At 22.6% G+C, this 26447-nt stretch overlaps 9 protein-coding genes across 9 annotated transcripts; 6 read left to right on the top strand and 3 right to left on the bottom strand.

Annotated features, from left to right (window-relative positions):
* Positions 1-2153: 2153 nt before the first annotated feature.
* On the top strand, positions 2154-4409 carry SRAE_1000296400 (ABC transporter-like domain and AAA+ ATPase domain and P-loop containing nucleoside triphosphate hydrolase domain-containing protein; the record flags this gene model as incomplete). The annotated part of the gene is made up of 1 exon (XM_024650101.1): positions 2154-4409. One exon carries the CDS (start codon positions 2154-2156, stop codon positions 4407-4409), a length of 2256 nt encoding a protein of 751 aa, XP_024503912.1.
* A 274-nt stretch (positions 4410-4683) lies between these two features.
* On the bottom strand, positions 4684-8190 carry SRAE_1000296500 (Cation-transporting P-type ATPase family and Cation-transporting P-type ATPase, subfamily V and P-type ATPase, A domain and HAD-like domain and P-type ATPase, cytoplasmic domain N-containing protein; the record flags this gene model as incomplete). The annotated part of the gene is made up of 3 exons (XM_024650102.1): positions 4684-4941; positions 4985-7963; positions 8005-8190. 3 exons carry the CDS (start codon positions 8188-8190, stop codon positions 4684-4686), a joined length of 3423 nt encoding a protein of 1140 aa, XP_024503913.1.
* A 1312-nt stretch (positions 8191-9502) lies between these two features.
* SRAE_1000296600 (Hypothetical protein) lies at positions 9503-9809 on the top strand (the record flags this gene model as incomplete). The annotated part of the gene is made up of 2 exons (XM_024650103.1): positions 9503-9709; positions 9747-9809. The coding sequence occupies 2 exons, from the start codon at positions 9503-9505 to the stop codon at positions 9807-9809; spliced, it is 270 nt and encodes an 89-aa protein (XP_024503914.1).
* A 1649-nt stretch (positions 9810-11458) lies between these two features.
* SRAE_1000296700 (Hypothetical protein) lies at positions 11459-12691 on the bottom strand (the record flags this gene model as incomplete). The annotated part of the gene is made up of 1 exon (XM_024650104.1): positions 11459-12691. The coding sequence occupies one exon, from the start codon at positions 12689-12691 to the stop codon at positions 11459-11461; it is 1233 nt and encodes a 410-aa protein (XP_024503915.1).
* A 994-nt stretch (positions 12692-13685) lies between these two features.
* On the top strand, positions 13686-14648 carry SRAE_1000296800 (Hypothetical protein; the record flags this gene model as incomplete). The annotated part of the gene is made up of 1 exon (XM_024650105.1): positions 13686-14648. The coding sequence occupies one exon, from the start codon at positions 13686-13688 to the stop codon at positions 14646-14648; it is 963 nt and encodes a 320-aa protein (XP_024503916.1).
* Positions 14649-16276: 1628 nt separating this feature from the next.
* SRAE_1000296900 (Mothers against decapentaplegic homolog 9) lies at positions 16277-17701 on the bottom strand (the record flags this gene model as incomplete). The annotated part of the gene is made up of 3 exons (XM_024650106.1): positions 16277-16339; positions 16390-17513; positions 17638-17701. 3 exons carry the CDS (start codon positions 17699-17701, stop codon positions 16277-16279), a joined length of 1251 nt encoding a protein of 416 aa, XP_024503917.1.
* Positions 17702-19195: 1494 nt separating this feature from the next.
* On the top strand, positions 19196-20991 carry SRAE_1000297000 (tRNA-dihydrouridine(47) synthase [NAD(P)(+)]; the record flags this gene model as incomplete). Its single annotated transcript, XM_024650108.1, has 2 exons — positions 19196-20397; positions 20442-20991. The coding sequence occupies 2 exons, from the start codon at positions 19196-19198 to the stop codon at positions 20989-20991; spliced, it is 1752 nt and encodes a 583-aa protein (XP_024503918.1).
* Positions 20992-21282: 291 nt separating this feature from the next.
* On the top strand, positions 21283-23321 carry SRAE_1000297100 (Serine/threonine-protein phosphatase 5; the record flags this gene model as incomplete). The annotated part of the gene is made up of 2 exons (XM_024650109.1): positions 21283-21876; positions 21918-23321. 2 exons carry the CDS (start codon positions 21283-21285, stop codon positions 23319-23321), a joined length of 1998 nt encoding a protein of 665 aa, XP_024503919.1.
* A 510-nt stretch (positions 23322-23831) lies between these two features.
* SRAE_1000297200 (Hypothetical protein) lies at positions 23832-25321 on the top strand (the record flags this gene model as incomplete). The annotated part of the gene is made up of 2 exons (XM_024650110.1): positions 23832-24056; positions 24104-25321. 2 exons carry the CDS (start codon positions 23832-23834, stop codon positions 25319-25321), a joined length of 1443 nt encoding a protein of 480 aa, XP_024503920.1.
* Between the last annotated feature and the right edge of the window lie 1126 nt (positions 25322-26447).

Genomic DNA, 26447 nt, shown 5'->3' on the forward strand with positions numbered 1-26447 from the left:
TTATATAATAATTTTTTTAATAAAATTATTTAATTATTTTTTTTAGAATAGTGAAAATAATAATGATGCATCTATTAAATTTAGAGGATTTCCTTATTTTTCTGAATTATCATCTCCAAAACAATATATGTTTGATGTTTTACCTTTTTTATGGTGTTTATCAGTTATATTTACAATAACTCATAGTGTTGGAGCTATTGTTACAGAAAAAGAATTAAAAGTAAAAAGTTATTTAAAAGTTATTGGTGTTACAAATAGTTCTTATTATGGATCAATGTATTTATGTAATTTTATTAAATTTACATTAATTTTTGGACTTTTTATACATTCAATATATCTTATTACACATGTAAGTTTTTTTTTTTATCAAAATAATTATATAATCTTAGTTTACACATAAATTAATAATTATAATTGTTTTAATAACATACTCCTCTGCATTATGTTCATTTATATTATTTTTATCAATGTTATTTAAAGATTCTCTTAACAGTATGAAAATTACTTTTTTTTTATGGTTTGTTCTTTGTATTGAATCATTTGTTACAACAGGTGATCAATATAAACAATATGAATATATAATTAAATCACTCAATATTAATAATCCATTACGATTTGCTATTAGAAATTTTGCATGGGCTGAATTAAGAACATTAAATTTAGGTTTTTTTAATATATTTGATGATCCACAAAATTTTTTTTCAACTGGATTATGTATAATAATGTTATTATTTGATACTTTTATTTATGGTATATTAGCATTTTATATTAGTTCAGTATTTCCAAAAGATGGTTCACCAGCAATGACAACATTTGAATTTTTTTTTGGTAAACATTATTATGTACAGACAACTTCAACACTTGATTTTCAAGATTCATCTCCAAATATTTTTCATAAACAGGGACAAATAAATTGGGATGTTAGATTACGACATTGTACTAAAATATGGACTTCAACTGGTGAGAGAGCCTTAGATGCATTAACATTTACCGCACGACACGGTGAAATAACAACTCTTATTGGTCATAATGGTGCTGGTAAATCAACAACTTATGCCATACTTTCTGGATCAACAAATTTAACATCAGGAAGAATTTATATTGGTAAAGATAATTTAATAAAAAAATTTGATAAATTTAAAGGAATAATTGGATATTGTCCACAATATGATGCTTTTTTTCCACATTTAACAATATTTGAACAGGTATTTCTTGTTACATTACTTAAAAGAAAATGTTATGGAAATATTTTTTGTAGATTTTTTAATAAAAAAGAAATAATTGATGAGGTGATGTATTATTTAAAATCATTAAGTCTTGAAAATTTAGCAAATATGAAACCATTTAGATTACCAAATAGTACAAGAAGAAAAGTTTCATTAAGTATGGCATTATCAGGTGACTCAAAAATTCTTCTTCTCGATGAACCAAGATGTCATTCAGATACTGATTCAAAGCTAGAAATTGAAAAATTATTAAAAAGTTTAAAGGAAAATAAAACAATTATCCTTGCAACACATATTCTTGAAGAGGATGTATCTTTTTCTGATAAACTTGTATTTTTAACTAAAGGATATGCTGCTGTTATTGGTACACAAAGTGAATTAATGGCTAAATTTGCACCAGGATATATTTTAAATTTACAATATAAATGTATTCCAACAAATGAAATGATAAATCTTTCATTAGATATGATAAGAAAATTTATACCAAAATCAACAATTCATAGTACTCCTAAAAAAAATGAAGTTTCATTTTTTTTATCATCACCTAATAGAAATTGTTGTATTAAATTAGTAAAAGTATTAGAAAAAAATATGGATAATTTAAATGGAAATAGATATCAAATATTTAAGACAACATTTGAAGATGCTTATCTTAGAATTGATCATATGGCTGATATGTCAAATGAATGTTTTAATATTTCTGAGAATGCCAAAAAATTTGCCAAAGCTATATGTGGAGAAAAAAGAAAAATAATTAAAAAAAAAATTCCATTATGGTATTATCAAGTTAAATGTATGATAAATAAACATGGATTATATATGAGAAAACATATATATCAATTTGCTTTTCAATGGTTAGTACCATTAGGTTTAGTTATTTACAAATTAATTGTATCATCAAATGATGACTTATCATTTTCAAATCAAATGATAAATTTTAATTATCAATATCTTCGACCATTTGTCTTACCATATTATATTGAAAAAAATATTCAAGATATAAGTGGTAATAATGATAAATATATTAGTAAATCTATTGAAGATATAGAAGATGATTTAAGAACAAAATATTATAAAAGAAAAATTACAATTAAACATATTGATGATTCAAAAAATTTAACTGAAAAATATTTAGATTTTTTTATGTCAAAAGAACAATTAGGATTTGGGTATGAATTTTCTAATCCATTAAATACATATGATGTTACAATAAGATATAATAATATAGCTATACATTCAACAATGATAGGAGTAGTTGAGTATTTTGAAACATTTCATGATCTTCATATAACATCAAATCTTAAAATATTAAGTCCACGTAATATTAAAGGAAGTTTTTTGGCAAATCAAAGTTACAGTTCATCATCAGAAGTAATGCCATGGTTGTTAGATATTGATCAAGATAGTACTTTAGCATTTATTGTTCTTGTTTTATTTGGTGTTCTTCATACCTCTCACTCAATGATATTTTTAGTTGAAGAAAGAATCTCTCAATTTAGACATCAACAATTATCAGCAAATATTCCTAAAGTAACAATTTATTTTGGAAGTTTTTTATTTAACTTGATTACATTTTTAATTGGTTTAACTTTTATAATGACTGGATTGATGTTAACTTTTCCATCATTTTTACATCTTAAAAATATTATATGTTTTAGTATTATTTTAATAACATATTTTATGGCAAATATACCTTTTGTATGGATGATGTCAAAATTATTTGAAAAACCATTAAAAGGTTACATATTTATGATATTTTTTCAACTTTTATTTCCAATGCTTTTTTTTGTAATGTCATTTATAATTATTATGTTTTTTCATAGATTTCTTCCATTACAAGGAGTACAAATTATCGGAATACTATCACCATCAGGATGTTTAATTTTTCATTTAACAGGAATTGCTGGATATATGTCATTTAACAATATTGTTGATTATTCTTTTACATTTGGTTCACTTTTACAAATACAATTACTTAGAGGACTTTTTACTTACATAATTTTTTGGTTTTTTGAAGATGACTATATTCAATATATATATCATAGAAAAATTAAAAGATTATTTTGGGGTATAATAAATTTATTTAGTAAAAAAGAATCTAATAATATTAATCCTAATCGTAATATGACAATGAATATGGCAAGTGAAATTATTTTTGAAAATATAGGAAAAAAACACAAAAAAAATTATGTAATAAAAAATATTAATTTTGAAGTTTCTAAGAATGAATGTTTTTGTTTAATTGGAAGTAATGGTGTTGGAAAAACATTAATTTTTGATATTTTAACAAAAAAAACTTATGCTACACAAGGACAATATTATATTAATGGGGTTCGATTTAATAGAAATCAAATAAAAATTGGATATTGTCAACAGATAGATTCTTTTATGCCCCAATTTACTATTGATGAGATTATGATTTTTTTTGCAAAATTACATGGTTATGTTCAGTTTGATGAAATTGTTAATGAAATTATTGAATGTTTTGGTTTAGAAAAACATAGATTTAAAAGTTTTAAAAGATTAAGTGGTGGACAAAAAAAAAGAGTATCTTTTTCTGTAGCTGTTCTTTCTGGAGAAGATGTTTTATTGTTAGATGAACCAACATCTGCTGTTGATCCAAAATCAAGAAGATTTATGTGGGAATTTATAAAAGCAGTTAGAGATTTAAATAGAACTGTTATTATTAGTACAAATAATGTTGGTGAGTGTGAATATTTAAGTACAAAAATAGGATATTTTCAAAAAAATAAAACATTAGAAGTTGGTGATGTAGATTATTTAAGGAATACACTTACAAATGGATTTATTGTAACTGTAACTATAGAAAATCCATCACAAATTACATGGATAGAAATTGAAAAAAATATAATTCAAAATTTTGCATCATCAAATATTAATTTTCGTACATTTAGAAGAACTAATCAATGGAATATTTTTCCTAATAATACTAAAATGACATGGCTTGAAGTAAATAATGAAATTGAGAAAATTTTGGACAAATTTAAAAAAAATGAATCAGAAGAAATTTTTTCTATTAATGAGGTAAATGAAGAAAATTATGAAAAACCTATTGTGATATCATATGATTTATCTAATTGTACTTTTGATAAAGTACTTTATGAATATATAGTTAATAAAGATGCATCTAGTTTAGAAGATCGTTCACGAACATCTCTCTAATAAAAAAAAATATATATATTATAAATGAAAGAAGAAATCTAATATTATTTATTTTTAGTAAAGTCATTTTTCTTTTATTTTTTTTCACTCTTTTAAATGTCTATTTTTTAATTATTTATTCAAATTTTTCCTAATTATACTTTTAAAAAACTTTTTTTTAATTTTTAGAAATAAAGGTTTGTTTATTTTTAATGTATTAATTAATCTATTTTTCTTAATTTTGCAAGAAAAGAAATTTAATAAACTTATTTATTAGTAACAACATAATATATAATTATTGTACAACTTTTTTTAGTTTATTGTCTCCAATAAAAAAATTTAAAGTCTTATCAATAATAAAACATGTAGTAATATTTCCAAATAAAATAATAATTAATTTGTTTTTAAAGTCACTTGGAAATTGTACTACTTCAAAAAAGTTTGACATTATTGGTAAAAGATTTGAAGCAAAAATAAAAATAACACTAAGTGCTAATATAAGAGAATATAGAAAAGGTTTATTTTCAAATATACTCTCCATAAACGGTTGACCCTAGAAAAAAAAAATAAATAAAAAAAATGAAATATAAACTTACTTTATAATTAACAGCAAAATTTGATATTTGTAATGTCATTCCAAGAAGATAAATTGAAGAATTGAGTAATGAAGGAACAAACTTAGTTTCTGAAGTTACTTTTTCTATTTGTGGTTCATAAATGTTAGAAAGATTAACAATATATAAAATACAAGCAAAGTGGACTAGAAATTGAAAAAATACTGTTGAAATTGTATAAATATTAAAAATATTTGGCATTGGTTTTCTTTTTGATAATTTATTAGATGGTCTAGATGAAGTTACAAATAAGTAACATGCAGATAAAAGTGAACCTTTAAGTGACATTTGATAGTCAGAAGCTCGTATACCTAATGAATATAATACTGATTGAGAATAAGCAGATATTAAAGCATTCAATGCAAGAATTTTAAACATCTGTAATGTAACAACTAAAGTACATCTTCCTTGTTTTATAATAGTACAAATAGAAGATATTGATGTAAACTTAGATGTAAATGGTGCTGCAATTGATGCATCTCCTAATTTTATAACAGAATTCTTGTCTAATCCTAATTCTTTCATCATTTTTTTTTCATCTTCAAGTCTTTTATTATATGGATGATCTGGTGAAAGAAAATATTTTATAAATTCAGGAATTACTGAAACTGGTTCAATAATTGAATTATTTGTTTTACTTGTATCAGATGGATGAGATAAAAGAGCAACTCCAACATGAGAATGTTTCAAAGCTCCAACATCATTAGTTCCATCACCACACATTAATGTAATATATCCTTGATTTTTTAATTCATTTATTACTTCTTCTTTTTGTTTTGGAGCCATACGAGAATATATTTTTATATATTTTAAAATTGACTTTAAATAATTATGTTCATTCTTATAAAGATAATCAAAACCATTACCAGTAACACATAATTCATTTTGATTAAAAAATTCAAAAGATTCATTTTTTAATTCTACTTTTTTCTTTTCATCAACTGATTGCCAATACCATTTATCATTTTCATTACCTAAAATCATTATTTCTTTTAGTTCATCTGTAAACTTTAATTCATTAGATACATGACAAGCTGTCAATTGATTATCACCAGTAATCATTACAACATCATGTCCTGAATCTTTAATTTCTTTTATCATAATTTTTGAATCATCTTTTAATGGACAGGAAATAACTAAAAAACCAGCAAATGTTAAATCTTTTTCAAATTCATTTCTTGAGATATGTCGTAAATTATTTTTATCTATATTTTTTAACTTTGAATAACCCAATGCTAATACACGAAAACCTTGTTGAGTTAATTTTTTATAACCATTAACATAACCCTCTGGTATAGAAGTTAACATATTTTTTAATACTTCAGGAGCACCTTTAACTGTAACAATCATATTTGACTTATTATTAATTGATGTAACTTCAGAAATAACTGTCATTCTTCTAAGTTGACTGGTAAAATGATATCTTTGTAAAATTTTTATAGTTTGAGAGTTTCTGTCATTTGAAGATATCAAATCATTTTCAATAATATTCCATTCAATCCAATTTAATGATGATTTTTCTATTGGATCTCCTACCAAGTCTCCATCTAATATTATTAATGAATGACATGAAGCCAAAACATTTAATGTTATATCACTAATCTCATTTTTATTCTTTATAGAAATATTTTTATTTTCATCAATAATACCAATACCATCTACAACAAGATTATCAGTTGTAAGAGTACCAGTTTTATCAAAACAACAAATATCTACTTTTCCACAAAATGGAATTCTAAATGGTTCAGTACAAAATATTCCTAATTTAGATAAAGCTTCTAATGATTGATTTACAGCCAATGATAATACTATAGGTAATTTTGTTGGGACAACACTAGTAATAATTAGTGAACATTTAACAAAAGTTTGAAATCTATCAAAATTTTCCTCTACACTTCTAGTTATCCAAACATAAATTGCTGCAGCAATTGCAAAAACAAGTAAAAAGGAAATAAATATAAATGCTTCAAAATTATTAGCCGTAACTTTATTAACACCAAATAAAATTGTTCTTAATAATGAACCTTGTGAAGTACTAAATCCAGTTTTAAGTACATAACATAATACTCCATCATTTGGAGGTTTTGGGAGAATATCATTATTATTGTGTTTGTATGAATGTTGTATAATTTTAGTTCCACCACATAAAACATGAAGTTTCATATCTCTCTTATAATCAAAATATTTTTCTTTATCCAATGTTTCTATTGATTCTTTCATCTGTGGAATACTTTCTCCTGTCAACATTGTTTCATCTAAAATACAATTTCCACGTAATAATAATAAATCACAGGGTACATTATCATCATTTAAACTTCTTCCTATTAAAATTAAATCACCAACAATTAATTCATTTGATTGAATTACTTTCCATTCTTTATTTCTATAAACATCAATAAAATATGGTTTATTTCCCATATCTCTTATCATTTTCATGTTTTTTTTTTGTTCAAATACAACAGTCATTTCAAGTAATACTAACATAACTAAAGTAAATAAAGAAAAAATAACCATATTACTTAAAAACCATAAACCAACACAAAATATTTGAAATACAAAAAAAGGTGCTATGGTACGATCAACAAATAATTCCATAAATGATGGTACAATCATTTCCATATTATTATTACCATATTTTAATTTTGTTTCAGTTATAATTTCTTCTGAAGTTAAACCTAACCATGAATTAAAATGACTAAATGGTTTATTATTATCAAATTCTAATTGATTAAATTGTTTTTTATTGTTATCATAAATATAAACAACTTTTTGAAATTCAATTGAAATTTTAATTACTCCATTACTAAGATTATCATATTTAATTGGTACAATTTCAGATCGTCCATTATTTAGTGTAGGTTTAATTAATGCATGTGTTGCATTTTTTAAATTTTTTTCACTTTTATATGCTAAAATATAATAAAATTCTTTAAACCATAATGAGAATAATCCAAGTAAAATCTATATATAAAAAATTAAAAAAAAAAATTATAATAACATACTTGAAGAAGAAAAATAGAACTTGATAAGACAATAAATGTAAAATAATTTTCTTCATTTTGAAAATAAAAGTTCCATGATAATAAAATAAAAAGATAAATAACAATAAATGGTGCTACGTGGAGATGTAACAAAATTGGTTTTTTTTTACATATTTTTATATATTCAATTAACTCATCAACAGCCATTGTATATCCAAAAAATGTTGATGCATATCTTTTTTTTGGTTATGTAATTTGTTGAAGAATAATCTTTATTCAAATTTTTTAGTGCAAACAAATTTTATCAATAATTTTCGTTGCAAGATCTTTTTTTTATCAATATGATAGTTGAAAGATTAATTATAATTAGCAGAAAAAATAACACTAGCCTTGTTTATTTTTGAAAGATTTAATTTATCTCTAATCAAATTAAAAATTATATCAAAACAAATATAATTAAATATTCTTAATATTAATTAATTAAACTATTTACAAAAAACAAGCATATATTAAAAAAAGGAAAATTAATCTTTATATTTATTAAAAAAAAACTTGATTGTATCTAAGCTCTTTTTCAAGATTTGTTTTTAAGAAAAAAGGTTAAGAATTTTTATATTACAATGATGAACTTATATTTTTCATTTTAATTCAAATTTCAGAAAATTTCAAAATATTTTTTGGCGCATCTTTTTATAATTAATTTATGAATCGTCATCAAACACGATATTAAAATCTGAAGTTTAATTTTTTTTTCAAAGAGAATTACTGGGTTTTTTTTTGTTAGATCAAATTTTTTATTATTGAAAATATAAATAATGTTTAAATTTTTTTAATTGCATTTTCTCAATCAACTTCACAATTTGTATTCATTTACAAAACTTTCAGTATGTTATGCTTTAAAGTATTCTAACATTTTGTTTAAATAGATATTTTAAAAATTTCATTTTTAAAAAAAAACTATTATTTTTTTTCTTAAATTATTTATTTTTAAAAATTTTTTGCCAAAATTCAAGTTTAAAAGATAAAGTTTTTTTTAATAAAGTTAAAAAATAAAAAGATTTTACTAAATACATTAACAACAACAAAAAGAAATAAAAAATATAATAATTATTATAAAATTTACTAATAAACTTTTTACTTTAAGGTAAAGAGTAAAAAAATAAATTTTTGTTGTCAATGATATTTACCTTAATACATTAAAAGTTTCAAATATCAATTGGAATATATACAATTTTTGTATATCTTACATTTAAAATATTTAGACTAAAAAATTTACCAACAAAAAAAAATTCTTTTTTTAAGATTTCTAAATAATGTTTTATGAGTGTATCAAATATGAATTATTTTTTTATTTGAAAAACAATATTGGCAAACTTGAAAAATTTACTAAATTTTTTCGTCTTGTTTAACTATTATATTTGAAATCTAAATATATGAAGATTTTTTTTTCCAATTTAAATAACTTTGATAAAAGTATAAATATGGAAGAAATTGAAAAGAAAAGCATAATCAAAATAAAATGCATTTTATAAAATATTTGTCACTTCTTGTATTGTTAGCTATTCAAGTTGCTTCACAAGATTATGAATCTAGAGAATTAGGTCTTATAAGGGAAAGATATGGAGATGGTGTATTCGGTCAAAAAAATAGATACAAAAGAAAATCCCTTATGAAAGAATTTAGTGCCAAAGTTAAAGATATAGAAGGAAAAGTCAAAGATAAAATTGTATGTTTAATAATTAGTTTATTTTATCTTTTTTTAGCATGAATTAGGACAAAAAGCTAATGCAACTTTACAAACAGTAAAAAAGAAGTTTAAAAGTTAAACACGGGACTAATGATAAATTCAATTTTATTAAAGAAAAATATTAAAAACAAACTTTCAAGCTTTTTGAAAAATATAATATATCTTAATTATGTTATATAACTATGAGCATTGAATTTTTAAAGCAATTATAATGAATAATATAAATATTTACCAGAAAGTAAATTTTTAAAACTTATTTAAAATATCAATGCTTATTTGATTCTTTAATAAAATTATAATAATTAACATTTTATTTTTTTTTATTCATACTACACTTGTAAAAATCTAGAAATATTTAAAGATATATTATTATTGATATATATTTACATTAAGTTAATATTTTAATCAATGATAAACCTAACTTTGTTATATAATATAATTAATGCCATTTTTTAAAATTATTTATTTCAAAAGTATACTAATATTGACTTTTGAATAATTTTAAATTTTGGCACAAAATATTAAACTATATGCTTCTTTGTTATTATATATTCTTAAAATTATATATATTATTAAACATCTATATGACTTACTGATTACCATATATTTTTATCAGTATAATCTTAGTTTATAAGCATTTAATATATAATAAAGAATATTTTAATTATAAAATTAAAAGCAATATATATTTATCCACATAAAAATTGAGTAAAAAAAAAAGAAAAAATAATGGGAAAGCATTTAAAATTATAAACCTTCTTTCAGATAAAAGATTCTGAAGTACTAACAGTGAAATTAAGCTAAAAAATTTCCCATACCGGGAATCGGACCCGGGCCGCGTGGGTGAAAACCACGAATCCTAACCACTAGACCATATGGGAGGCGAGGGGGGTCAATTAGTATAACCTTATAATAGAAAACGCGTCAATTATTTTTACTTAACTTATTTTAACAGAAATTTATATTTTATTTCATTGAAAAAACATAAAAGTTTACATAAATAATATAAAATATTTTGTATTTTAACAGTATTGAAGTTCTTATTAATTTTTCTAGTTTTTACATAAAAATATTTTATAACATTTTCCTAAAATAAATTATAAGAAAAATTAAAACATACATTTAATTAAAAAAAATTTTTTTTTATCCAAACTTATCTGAAGTCAACTGTTTTACACTAGATTTTAAAAAAAAATTAAACTAAAATGAAAAAACAAAACAAAATTGAGAAAGTAAAATAATTACTTTATTTAATTACATAAAATAAACTTTAACAATTTAAATTATTGATAACTTTTAATTTCTTAAAACATTAATAATGTTTGTGTTCTTAGTCTAAATAGATAATTCTTAAAATTTTATTTATGTACTTATAATAGTAATCTTGTATAAAGTTTAACTTTATTGTTTTATATTTTTTATATGTATGTTTCTCTAATAATATTGTAATATAAAATCTTTGATATGGATTATTTAACAATAAGTTTCTAGATACTTTTTAGATAATTTTTTTAAAAAGAACAATATATTAAAATATTTCAAACTAAATGGAAAACTTTATAGCAATTAATAATTTATAAATTATAATTTTATTTTTTTAAAAGTCTATAATGGAATTTATTAGTAATCAATTATTTATAATATACAATTATTTATTACTTTTTATTTTCTTGGTTTTTTTGAAAACATTTTCAGTATGTAAAATTTTGACTTTTTTTTAAATCTTCTTTAATTCAATTCCTTTTTTTCATTTCTTTGCTTCAATAACCTTTGACAACATAGTACAGCAACAAAAAGTATGATTGTAATTACAAAAAAAACAATTCCTCCAAAAATTGATTGTTTCCAACTAGATCCAATTTTATTCATAAGTTTATTATGCCATGTTTTTTGTAATTCTTTTGGCAGCTTTCCATATATATCATCAGGATTTTTAAGTATATGAAAGTCTTGTTCTTTTTTATTTATTTCAATCGTTTGAATTTCTAGTTTGAACAATCGGAAGATTGAAAAGTTTCCATTTGCTGTTTTATATAAACATTTTAGCTTTATTTCATTTTTTTTAACATTATTCATATAAATATAACTTCCTGAACGAACAAAATTATTTTTTTGATACCCATCAACAAAAAACATATCAATCTCAATAGTTTTTCCTTCATAATCAATTGAATATAAATATCCAAAGTTGAACATATTCATTGAACAGTTTGGTTTAATAACTTTTATTGTTGATGAATGTACTATAACCTCCAGTGGTAATTCATAACTTTCTTCTAATGGTGCAAAATAAAATATTTCTGTTGTACGTAAATTTTGAAAATCCATTTGTAGTTCATAAGAAAACTTTAATAATTGAAATTTTTGTAACATGAAAGAATTTGTAATTATTTTATTTGAATTTACTATATCTTTGATCCCATCCATTGTAATGCTGACTTCTTCTATTAAAATTTTTTCATTTTCATAGAAATATAGTGGTTTTTCTTCACCTTCAAGATAAAGTTTAATAGACAACAATGTATTTATTTTATCTAACTTTATAACATTGATTTCCTTATCTTTAAATTTATACAAAGTTGAATTAAATCCTTCAATTATAATTTTAGGCTTTTTATTAATAGGTTTATAAATTTCACAAGGATATATTTGTTCCATTTTACTACTGTCTGAAGGCCGTTTAAAAAGATAATATAATTTGCCTAAGTATGGTAGTTCATTTAGTCTTTTCAATTTATTTTTCCATAATCTGAGCAGTATTACTTTGTTTTGCCTATCTTTTGTAAATACTAATAAATTATTCCAATCACCACAATTATCAGAAAAAGGAAGTTCATTTGAAATTATATCTCTATTTAATACTTTCAACATGTTTGGCTTCGATTTCCAAGTGACATTAACATTCCAATTATATTGTCTAATAGTATTGTTTTCATATGGTATATGTATTGTTCCGCACATTAATTGATAAAAAATGGAATCGGTATACTTAATTGGCACCCAATTAAATAGAAAATTTTCGGTAAAATGTATATATGTAAAGTTGATGAATTTATGATTCATTTCAAAAAAATCCCTAGGACTCTTATGTTTGTAATTATAACCTGGGCACTTTACAAGAATGAGATCTGAATCGGATTCAGACGTTAGATTGACTGGAAAGACCGTATTCATGTTTTTTAAATAAATTGAAGGAAAGTAATAACTATAAATATATCCTTGACATTGTGTAAAAATTAGATGAAGCAGCAGCAGCCAGAGAGTTTTGTATTTGTATAAATCCAGAAACATGATAGCTTGTTATTTGTTAAAAAATACGTATTTTTATTAAATTTTTGAAAGATAAAAAATTGAATGTTTTACACTTTTTATTCAAAATTTTTAACAAAATTATTATTTTCTTTAAATAATATTTATATTTTATCAAATTATAGACAAAAAATGTTTCAAAATAAAAACCTTTTTTTAATGTTAACTAATATTACAATGTAATTATATCAAAAATATATGTTTTTCATTGGGATGGAAAGTATGGTAAATTAAAAGAAAAATCGGATTAAAGATATTACGGTCATAAATGAATATATTTATTTTATTTTATATTATATATTTTTAAAATCTATTTTTTTGATCCAGATTTTTATGAATGTTATTATAATTTAAAAATATTATGATTTTTAATAAATAAAGTAAAAAATTTGTAAAAAGTTTAAAACTATATTTTGATTTAACTAAATAATAACTATAAAAAATTAATTTGGTTTAAATAATTTCTATCAGTCAAGTAAATACGCGGTAATTATGACCAAATTGTACTGAAAAAAAAACAAACTCAGCATCATTTTATTATTAATTTCATGTGTACATAAACTACTAACTTTTATAACTTGTATTTATTAATTTTCTATATTATTTATTCTACAATATTTTAATATAATTTTCTAATTTAAAAAAAATGGAGAATCTTCATTACACAAAAAAACAATCTTCATTTCAAGTTCTTTATAAGAATAAAAATATCAATGCTTTGACAAATTATTCTTCAAATGTATCATCTTCTTTTTTAAAAAGTAATAACAGTATTTTAAATAATATCGCAAAGACAACATTAGAAAAAACTGATAAAAATTGTTATCTTAATATTGTTCCATTTGATAAAGTTAATTTTTCTCAACTTCATCCAATAAATGGTTCATTAAGTAATTCTTCTAGAAATATTTATAACCAAAAAAAGAAACAACAAGTTTTTATTAACCATTCATCACAAGATTCTTCAAAGATCCAGACTTCTAACAATTTACCATACTATTCAAAAAGTGTTGTTGAGAAGATTTTAAAAACTTTTTTAGACTCTAAAAAAATAAATACTCATATAAAAGATGTCTATCATGATAAATCATTAATTGACTTCTCAAATGAATTATCTACTTATTCACAAATTGATGTTAACAATGTAATTAATAATTTATTAACTTCAAAAATAACTACCAAAAAAGCAAGTAATGATGATTCTTGTAATTTGTTACAAAATGATATTTCTACTAATACAAATATTTTCCATGAAAGTTCAGTAACAAAAAATTTAAAAGAAATCTTAGATTCAAAAACTAAATTCCAAGAAAAAGACGGTAATTATTTATTCTTATTTGACTATTCAAATGATGTCATAAATATAGATGTACTGAAAAATCTTCAAAATTCAAAGTGTAAAGATTTAATAAAACATCCTTTTATTATGAATTTTATTGATGAAAAATTGATAAATAAAAAAGAAAATTGTTTAAGTTATTTTATAATAAGTTTAAATTTTCTTATTTCTCTTTATTGTGGTACAATAATATCACCAAACATATTTACAATTATTAGTGGAATCGAAATCTTTCTATATTTTATGTATTTTCTTGTAAGTTTAAAATGATGTCATAATAATAAAATATAATTTTTTTTAGTCAGAGATTAATTTATTTCAAATATCTAAAAAAAACAATAACTTATCATTTACTACATGGATACAAAAGATAAATTTTATCACAACAACACTATGCACAAAAACATTAGTGTATATATGGTATTTATTTATCTATTGTTTCAATTATTATAATTTATATTCTAATTTATTACTACAAGAATTGTCAAAAAATCTTTTTTTACTCTTACTTTTTTCTTTACCGTGTATCTTGGTATCAAAAAACTTCAATGCCATATTTAATAATAGAATTAAAAAACTAATAGTTTTTTTAATAGAATTTCAAAAAAAGTGGTTTACAATAATCATCATTACAATAGGATTTCTTGAATATCTTTTATTTTTTAAATATAAAAGTTATTACAACATACTTCCAAACTTTCTAAAATATTCTTTTTGGTCTATTAGTATTTCTATAATGATTTTTGAATGTACATTATCTTTTTTGTCAATTTTTTTATCATATTTATATTTTATTGAAGATTATGAAAATGTCAAGTACAACTTTGATGATGAATTTATTGAAAAAAAGTTATGTTATTGTATTGAATCATTTGAAATGACTGAAAAATGTACATACTTTATGGGTATTTTGAATAAATATTATTCTCCAAAAATACCAAATGTTTTGGTTATTAGTAAAGAAAAGAAATTTGTAAAAAGTTATTATGATTTAACAATTCAATGTACTTTTAATAAAAAATATTAAAATTTTTTTTTTGATAAAGAAAGTACCTTTATTTTTTATGAATATCATAAAAATATAAATTTATTAAATTATATTTTAATTTTTGTAAATATTTCACCTTTTTTTAACTATTTTAAAATAAATGATAAGAAAAAATATAAAGTAAGAAGTTTTATGGTAAAAAACAAAAACTTGGTTTATTTGATATTTTTATTAAGCTTATTATCAATTAATATCTTGATAAATAAATAAAATTAATGTAAAAAATTTGGTGTTTCAATTAATCTATAGTAATTTGTATCTAAAAATTTATACATGAACAGATAACACTTTGATAACAAATATATTTTTGTCCGGTTATATTTTTTTTAATCATATAATATTATTAAAAGTTAGTTAAAAATGTATGGTCAACTTTTGAAAAAATATATATGGTATCACAAATAATATATTATTAATAATAGTACATTAAAAGTTATATAGCATGACTGATAAAGATTATTTTGATTTGTATTAATTAGTAGCAAAAATATTTTATACATATTATTGTTCACTTTTATGGTATAATAATTATGGTAAAATAAATTTTAGTTATAAAGATAAAATTTTAACATATAAATAAATAGAATAATTTAATAATTTCTTTTTAAATATTATGATGTTAAATTTTACATTTATTTGTGTAGGTGTATATAAAAGAAAATACAATTATTAAGTTGACTTTGAAAAAAAAAATTTGATGGATGTTTTGTCAATGATAACTTTTTAATTCATAGTTATATTTTATTATTTATAATATTTTTATCAATTTTATCTTAAAAATTGTTTTATATAAGTCAATTATTATTATGTCAAATAAAAATAACAGTGATTGGAAAAGATAAATTTTGATTTATGAAACTGATGAAATAGGTTGACGTGAATTACCCATTTGTGAAAGAGCTTTGTCTAACCACTAAAATAAAATAAAAATTACTTTTTGATGAAAAAAAAATTTTTTCTTACCGTTAATGGATCATGAAGATGAATTTCAATCCAACATGGAGTTGATGTAACATCTTGTCTATTATACTCAGCACCCCATCCTTTAACAAAAGACATTCTTATTATACTCATTTTTGTTAATTCATAATTAGCATCAAAACCCATATTAACTGATTCAGCAAGAAGTTCTCTAAATTTTTGAAGATCAAATACTTTTAGTGATGTACCATGAGTTATTTTACAAACAGTATTTGGATGAAAACCATGAATGTAGTTACAATTTCTACTCTGAACAAATATTGCACTTTCACTTTGGCATTCAGCAAATAATGTTCCCTGATATGGAACATAAGTCAATTTAACACCTCTTCCAATATGTTTTCTAGTATTTTCTATTTGTGCATTTCTATTAATATTTGAAAATAAACCTAAAGATATTTTACTTGAATTTGTTGATGGATCAGTATAACCATCTATTTCAACAGTTGGAAGTGATACTTTTACCTGTTCACCTACTCGTGTATTTAATTCATAGTAACAAATAGATGCCCAATATGGTGAATTAATGAATGGTACACTAATCATATTATTTGTTGTCAGATTATCACAATTAGTATAATTATTATTTGAACAATTATTCCATGAATTTGGTGTAACTTGATTATTATTAATTCTACCAACAGTCATGTCAACATTTCTAGGCATTGAACATGATGCCTCCATAGCTTGCATTTTTTGAAATGACATTGGAATTATTGATGGTGCAGGTTCTGAATATCTTGGTACTAAAACTGGTGGAAGAACACCAGCTGACTCAACTCGTTGATAATGATAAGGATTTATACATATTTCTTTTTGACCTGATTCATAACAAAATCTACAACTTTCAACAGCCTTTAATTCATGATGACTTTGAAGATCAGGCCATCTATAAACTCGGCAATATATCACATGTGGTAATGCTTTACGATGAGATATTTGTAATCTACCATCAAGTGATCTTGGAATTGTAACACATTCAGAGGGCCGTCTTCCTTCACTTTTTAATGCCTCCTCCAATAACAATAAAGCATTACAATTATTTTTTTGTAATTTTTTTACCAATGAATCTATTGCTTTTTTTGACCAATTTTCTTCTTCTTCACCTAAAAAAAATATATTTGTTATTTTTTAAATTTATATTTAATAAATATAGATTAAATAAAAAAAAATTTTATTTTATCATAAAATATATATATATTATTACAATATAAAAATTATTTAGCTTGCCTTGTTTCCATCCTAATCTTTTTACAATAGCAGCTCCTGAATCTAGTAAATTTTCAAATTTCATTATACAATATTTTTTTAAAAATAAGAATTAATTTTATTTATTTATTTACAAGTAGACAAAATCAATTAATACAATACTTCTTGAAAAATTTTACCTTGTTAGAAATAGTATGTATAAAGAACTTATACTTAAGTAATAGGCTACATAAGATAGTTATATAAATATGCAGTCTTCTTTTTATTAAAATATATAAAACGCTCGTCAGTTGTTCATATATTTTTATGCCTCTTTACTTCAGCACTTTTTACTATAAAGTAATGTCTTTTTTTTTGTATCTAATTTTTATTACCAGAAATATGTGGGTGGAGACAGATTAATTTTAAAATTTAAGATTTTTTTTAATTTAAAATTGTTTTATAATACGATTGTCCCAGTTTTTTTTTTTTCTGGAGCCTTTTGAATACAAGATATTCTTTCATCTTACATAAATAATGTGGCGTCAGTAATTCTTATTATTCTATTTATCTATATATATTTTTTTTAATTATTTTGTACTTTTACATAGTATAATTTTTTTTATAACATCTTTTACATAAGTGAACATCTAACTTTTGTATATTTATTTTATTATTTTATCTTTAATTTATAAATGAAACTTTATATAAGTTTTATTTTAAATAAAAAAGAGTCTAGTAATTATGCTAAAGATAAAAATTTAATTTATAGTACAATAAAAAATTAATAATACTATAAAAAGAACATATTGATAAAAATAGATTTGTTAAAATTATCATGAATTATAAAAAGATTATAATTTTAAAAAAAAATTTTTAGATAACAACGATTGAAGTAACAATATTTTGGTCAGTGAATCAGAACGAGATGAAGCTGTGAAGGCAATAGATACATCTTAAGAGGAATTTCACCAATCAATACTGTCTTTTTGATTTAAATAGTTTTTATATAAACTAAAAAATTTATACTATATATTATTATTTATTTATGATATAAATATATTTTATGATAAAAAAATTTATTATTAATTTTTTTTTAATTCTTAAAAGTTTAATTATTACAAACAAATGAATGTTTTCTGAAAAGTTATCATTAAATTTTTCAATTGAAATTAAATATTCAAAAATAAGCTCTTAGCACGATAAATTTTTGTAAAAAAAAATATTATTTAAACATTTATTTGTGGTTTGTTTTAAATAAAAAATATCTTGATAATTTTGTATTAATAAATTTTTAAAGAATTTGATAGATATATAAAAATGAAACAAAATATAAATAATATTTTAATTTATAAATTTTAAACTTTTTCTAAAAAAAATATTTGTTTTCATTTAATTTACTATGTTTATTATCTAATTATAATTAATTTAAAAAATTTTTATTTTCAACATCAATTTCAACAACTTTTTAATACATATATTTATTTTAGACATTTTGCTAAAAAAAAGCAAAATAAGTTTCATAATAAGATCTTAATTTCTATATTAATTACTGGTAATTGACGTGTCACCATTTTGTTATATTTCTGTTGAATTACAAATGAAACCAGAAGTTATACAAAACAATAATAAAGGAGTTGCTCCAGTAAAAAAAGAATTTATCGTTGATTTTAATGATACAAATTTACCAGATTATGTTAAAAAAAGACTTGAGGAAGAAAAAGAAGACAGAAATACTGTTATTGAAAAAGAAGATGAAAATGGTGAACCAGTCAAAAAAAAAGCTAGAGGGATGAACAAAGGAAGAAGAAAAGAAATGGATAAAGCACGTATTGAAATAAGTACAAATCAAGCACGACTATGCCCTTCTACAATATTTGCACTTCGTAATAAAACCTATGGAACAGAAGAGTCAACAGATAAAAAATGTAGATTCGGTGACAAATGTAAATATTATCATTCATTAGAAGAGTATTCAAAAGTAAGGCAACCTGATATCGGTGAAAAATGTTACAATTTTGAAATTCGTGGAGTATGCCCATATAATATAGCTTGTAGATTTCACAAAGATCATACACTTGAAAATTTTGAACAAAAAGTTGATGAAAAAAAGAAAGAGGAATATGAAAAAATTCCTGTTTGTACAATGTTTCGTAATCCAGATATAAAAATAATGTTAAATAAAAATAGATATAATTTTAAAGAAAGTGATGAATTAGTTAAGGGATACAATGAAGAAAATGTTACTAAACTTGGTGCAATGGAAAGAGAAAAAGCATCTTTGAAAATAAAAGAAATGGCTGGAAAACCATATCTTGCACCTTTAACTACAGTTGGAAATTTACCATTTCGTAGAATTTGTGTTAAAGCTGGATGTAAAATTACCTGTGGAGAAATGGCATTAGCAACTAATATAGTAAAAGGTATTGGATCTGAATGTAGTTTATTGAAAAGACATCATTCTGAAAAAATTTTTGGTGTTCAAATTGCTGGAGGATTTCCAGATACAATGACAAGAGCTGCTCAAGTTATTAAAGAACATTGTGATGTTGATTTTGTAGATATTAATATGGGATGTCCTATTGAATTGATTAACAGTAAAGGTGGTGGATGTGCTTTACCTTCAAAATGGAATAAAATTAGTTCAGTAGTTTATTGTATGAAAAATATTTTAACAGATATACCTTTAACAATAAAAGTTAGATCAGGAATTAAAGAAGGTGACAATAATATTCATAAAATGTTATCTAGATTAGTAAATTTTTCACCTCCAGATTTAATAACTCTTCATCCAAGATCAAAGTAAGATATAATTATAATTATAATATATAATAATTTAATTTTAGAGAACAACGATACACTAAACTTGCTGATTGGGACTACGTTGAAACAGTATCTGAAGCAATTGACAAAAAAAGTTCTTTTTGGGTTTGTGGAGATATTACAAGTTGGACTGATTATTATGATAGATTAGAAAATAAACCAATAGATGGAATAATGATTGGTCGTGCAGCTTTAATTAAACCATGGATATTTACAGAAATTGAACAAAAAAGACATATAGATATTACGGCATCAGAACGTCTTGAATATATACAAGATTATGTTAATTTTGGTTTAGAACATTGGGGTAGTGATGATGCAGGATTAGAAGCAACAAGGCGTTTCTTATTAGAATGGTTATCTTTTACAAATAGATATATTCCTGTTGGAATGTTAGAAGTTTTACCTCAAAGATTAAATGAGCGACCACCTTATTTGAAGGGAAGAAATGAGATGGAACATTTATTATCAAGTCCAAGATGTAAAGATTGGATTAAAATTTCAGAAATGTTTTTAGGACCTGTTCCTCAAGATTTTGTTTTTGTACCTAAACATAAAGCAAATAGTTATTAAATTCAAATTTTGTTTTTTGTTGTTGTTATTTAAATTTTGTTAAATTTTTATTATATCTTTTGAAATACCAATCGTTGTTTTTTTTAAATATAGAAAAAATGATATATATATAAACAAATTTTAATTATAATTTATAATATTAATTTTGTTAGCATAATTTGAAGTTCAAATAAATTATAATTTTGAGACAAAAATTTGCAAAAAAAATTTTTTTGTTTAATTATTTCTACGTGTTAATGTTGTAAATTATTAATATTTCTCACATCTTTTACATATCTATTAACATTAAAAATGGGAAACGGAAAAATTATAAAGGGAAGAACAAAAAGAAAAGAACAATCAGCTGATTCTGGAACTTTTAGTTTACTTAGTTCACTACAGAATAAAAATAACAAAGTGAAATTAAAAAAGAAACGCCACTCTTCAAATGTATTTAAGAAAATAGCAAATTCACTAACTTTAACACGACAAAAGGGATCTAATTTAGAATATCTTGATGATTTAAGTACTAATTCTGACACTACTTCTTTACAATCAAAATTAGATGATGATGAATCTAAGTCTCAAAGCACAAGTTCAAAGGAAAATTCTGGTTTAGTGAAAAGAAATACAAATGGTATTTCAAATATGAATATAAATAAAAATAAAAATAATCAACTTACATCAGAATGTTATATGATAGGAAATTCGTTAGAATATAAAAAACAAATGAAAAAGTTTATTATCAAGTTGGGACCATGTGGTTGTGAAACTTTATCACAAAACAAGTGTTTATCTATGATATTTAAACTTATTGTTGTTATTGAAAAACATTTTAACTTAGGAAATATGTTTAATTTTGATTCTGCATTTTCTAAACTTTTTCCAACAACAAGAATTCAATCTGTAAGTTGTCTAATGAAAGTATATATTATTAGAATTTTAAGATTGTTCATAAAGCGGCTGCAATATTTAAATCTGAATCACTTTTATTAGAACTTTCAACTACTAAACAAGATATTATAGTTGTTTCTGATATTCATGGAAGTATTTTAGATTTAATTAAAGTTTTAAATGACAATGGATTACCAGGTGTTAAAACTTATTTATTCCTTGGAAATTATGTTGATAAAGGAACAGAAGATATTGTAGTTGTAACATTATTGTTACTTTTAAAAATAAATTATCCAAAAAAAGTTTATCTTTTACGTGGAAACCATGAATTTTTGGATCAAAATTCAAAAGAATGTTTTCCAATAAGATGTAAAAATCTTTTTGGATCATTTAATGTCTATCGAATATTTAATTATGGTTTTGAATTCCTTCCATTAGCAGCAATTATTGATAATGATATTTTATGTGTTCATGGTGGAGTATCGCAATGGATACAAAGTAGAAACTCTATAAATATTTTATCAAGACCTCTTAATAAAAATAAAGATATTGTTAGTAGAATGATAATTACTGATCTTGTATGGGCTGACACTTATAGAGAAGATTATGGATCATCAAATAGTTTGGGATTTACAATTTCTAAACGTGGTATTGGATTTGCTTTTAATGAATTTGGTTTAAAAAATATTTTAGAAAAATTAAAAGTTAGCAGACTTATTCGTGGTCATCAACCACTTGAAGAGGGATTTAAAGTAGAGTATGATAATCTCTGTTATACGATACATTTAAGAAATCCTTTTGAGTACTATAATTCATATGGATCATATTGTATACTTAAAGGTATTAAAAATGTTCCTGATACTGAATTAACATTAAAATCATTTACTCGTATAGAGTTAAAAAAATACTCACTTATAACTCAAATTCCAACATTAGCTACTGCAGCAAATATGTGTCGTCATTTAATCTCAGAACTAAAGGAAGTTCTTGATGCTTCAAAATTTAAAGAACAACAAAATGCTGAAATAGCTTGTAATCATTGTTCTGATATGTCATTATATCTAAAAAATTTAACAAATAAAAAAAGAAATTTTGTAGTTCATGACCAAATAAAAGAACTTATAACTAATGATCGAGAATTAAAGAAAAAAAACAAAATTTATCAAATTTTTCAAACTCATTTAAAAAATATAAATCATATTCCCATAGAAAGATTTCCATTGTTTTTGGATATGATATATGATAGACAAATTAGAGATTCACAGTTGATATCATCAGAAGATTTAGAGTTAATTAATAAAGTAAAAAACGATTTAAAAATGGTTAATCTTCAATTGAACAAAATTACATCTTTTAATTACAATAATTTACCATTCCAAGAGTATAATTCAAAAATTGATATCGATAAACTTCATGAATTAAAATGTGAAATACGTCGATTAGAATTAAATTTTTAAAAAAGAAAGACAATTTTATATTAAAAAATAAAATAATAACAAATTTATATGATAAAACAATGACTTTAACTACAATAATATTTTGTAATAAAAACTACAAATAAGACAAATTTTCATTTGTTTAATGATAAATAATATTTTATAATACTATAGTATGTAGACATATTTTTTCGACTATCTTTCAATTTTTTAAAAGTAGTTTATTTTTAAAAATAATCATTTTTTTTCATTACATTTCAAAGATCACTAAAAAATTCACAATTTAAATTCTCAAAATTATTTTTAATTTCATATTTTTTTTTGCTACAATATCTATTTATTTTATTTTATTTTTTTACAACTTAATCAAACTCCCATGATTCAATAAAAAAAAACAGTGTAATGATATAACTTTTCTAAAATCTACCCTAAAGAGTTTATAACAATTCTAAAAAGATAGATAAAAAAGTTATATAAAAAGGTAGAGAAAAAGTGCTATAGTCATTATGTTACCACTAACTTTTTATTAATATGACTTCTTTGAAATCTGCTTATGTACCATTTGTTGACAAATATGATGAAACCGGTGTAATGCTTCCATTAATGGTTTCTGCTGTCTTTATCAATGAAGTTGAATCTGAAAAATATTTTTCTTTAAGAGCTCTCAAACATTGGGATATTGATGAAGAGAAATTGAGTAGAGATTTCTCGGAAATAATTGATAGAAATTCGTTGGTTCATGTAAAATATGATGACGTAAGTTTTATTTATGAAATATATTCAATGTCTTGAAACAATTTTAGATTAAATTAAATAAATATTACCTTCACTACAACGATGATACTGGACGTCTTACACGTGTAAAAGTTGTTGACATTCCAGAAGATGATAAAAAAAATCTCCAAAAGTTAACCGTTTTTTCTTGTGACTCTTCTAGGGTTGATGACATTAAAGATGGAAAAATCTATGAGATTCCTGATTTATTGGATTCATTAATAGATTATCCCCTTCAGTTGTATTGCCAACTACCCAGTAGAAAATGTCTAGATCTTTTAAATTTACCAAGTTCTTCGGACTTTGATAATTTAACAGTTGTCAAAGCAATTATACTGGAGAATTCAAATATTCCAACTTCTATTATTCTTGAAGGTGGTACAGGTGATGTCAAATTTGATATTAAGAATATGTTTAGTAAGCTAAATAGTCAACTTCAAAAGTCGTGGGAAACATTTGTTGATGCGATGACTACTGGAGAGATACGACAAATTTTGAGTAAAAGTTCTGAAAGCGGTAACTTTAAAATTATTCCTGAAGATGATGTCTACATAATTGACATTGATAACTTCGATGCAGTACATATCAGATCAACATCAATGTCAATAATCGAATGTTTTTACTCATCATATTTAAAAGAATATTTTGAAATTGAAAATTTTCGTGAACGTCAAAAAGTCCCAAAAAATGAAATTGTTCTAGGATGCATCTATATAGCCTATGTTGAGTTTCTCAAAAGATTTACGAGAATTCAAATTATCGATCTTGACAACCACAAAGAATTTTTTACCTTCACTGTAATTGATTATCCTGGAATTGTTAGTAGAAAAGTAAAGACATCAAGTTTTCAAATTTATTATCTTGTACAAGGCCTTAACATTCCACCATTATATCAAACAGTCAAAATTTCTTCAGTTGAAGATAAAAAGCCAAATGACAAAAATGTTCTCATAGATATTGCTTCAAAAGGTGGTAGGTACACCTTGAAAATTGATGAACATACTGGTATAGCCACATTGTTTAATAACATACCTAATGAAGAAGGAGATTTGATGGATAAAGTTATGAAAAAAATAGAAGAAGATTACATGATGTCATGTTATTCAGATGAAAATGGATTAATAACAAAATCTTGTCGACTTCAAGCACCAATCAAAGTCAAAAGATGCAGTTTTAATCAATCTATGACTAATGTTAAAGGAAGATTGAGACTCCGTTGTGTAGCAAATAGTAAAAATGGTATCTAATTTTTTATTATATTAAAAATTTATAATTTTCTAAAATTTACACATTTTTTTTCATATAAAATAAATATTGGTTTTATATAATTGTTAATTTAAATTTTGACAATTGTTTTTTTTTTAATTTTCTAACATAACAGACTAAAGTTTATAATGGAAAAATACCAATAGTAATGAGAAATCAAGAGTTCATCATACAGGCACAGTAAGAGTAATAAGAATCATGTGGAACACACAAAATTTTTGTGAATAATAAAAATATATTACAATGGATATTTTTTTTCTTAAGTAAGTTTTTCAAGGCAAACTGATTGCTACTAATCTCATCTTTATACGAGAAGTTTTAGTCAAGATACATAAAAGTCATGAACAATGAATATTTAGAAAAAATTTCCGCCTTTTGTTATAACTCTTCTGAAAATGAAGCTAGAAACAAACGGATTTCTAAAATCATCTTCTTTTAAGTTTTCATAAGAGGTCCACCTTCGAAAAATTTTTATATCACGAACCATTTTTGAGATATAAAAAATGATGACAAAAGATTAAGCGCGAAAAAATACCAAGTACTATATCTTGAAAACTTTTGAAAATCAAGAAAACTTTTCAACGTGAACTACATCTCAAAAGTCAAAAGAAGTCTAGCGCAACGAATTTCATACTTCTATGAGCTGTAGAACTTGAGTTATGAGTACGTTCTTGAAAACATTTCTTAAGCTACATTTCTCATCATATCTCACGTTTGAGACGTCCTATGAAGATGGGACTAGGTTCAATGAATTTCCCGTAAAAATCTGATTTAGAATATATCTTTTAATTTAAAAATGCTCAACTGGATCATGAAAGGCGATTTTTTGCAAAAAATATTCCCCACTTTCGCCTCCAACTTTGAAGGCTCATAACTTCTGAAGTTTTAATTTTTACATATCTTTGATTATATTCAAAATTCATCTCTCCTTAAGGGCTATCGAATGAATATAATATTATTCCAAAATTCTAAAAAAAGTTGTTTTTTTAAGTTTTGATGACAAGTCAAGCTGGAGTTTCTTGGACAATTTTTGAAACTCGCGAAATATTGAAGTTATTTTTACAAAAATTATTCATAATAGAATAACTTTTAAAGAGAAATCGTTTG

Source organism: Strongyloides ratti (genome assembly GCF_001040885.1).
Source record: "Strongyloides ratti genome assembly S_ratti_ED321, chromosome : 1".
Taxonomy (NCBI): Eukaryota; Metazoa; Nematoda; class Chromadorea; order Rhabditida; family Strongyloididae; genus Strongyloides; species Strongyloides ratti.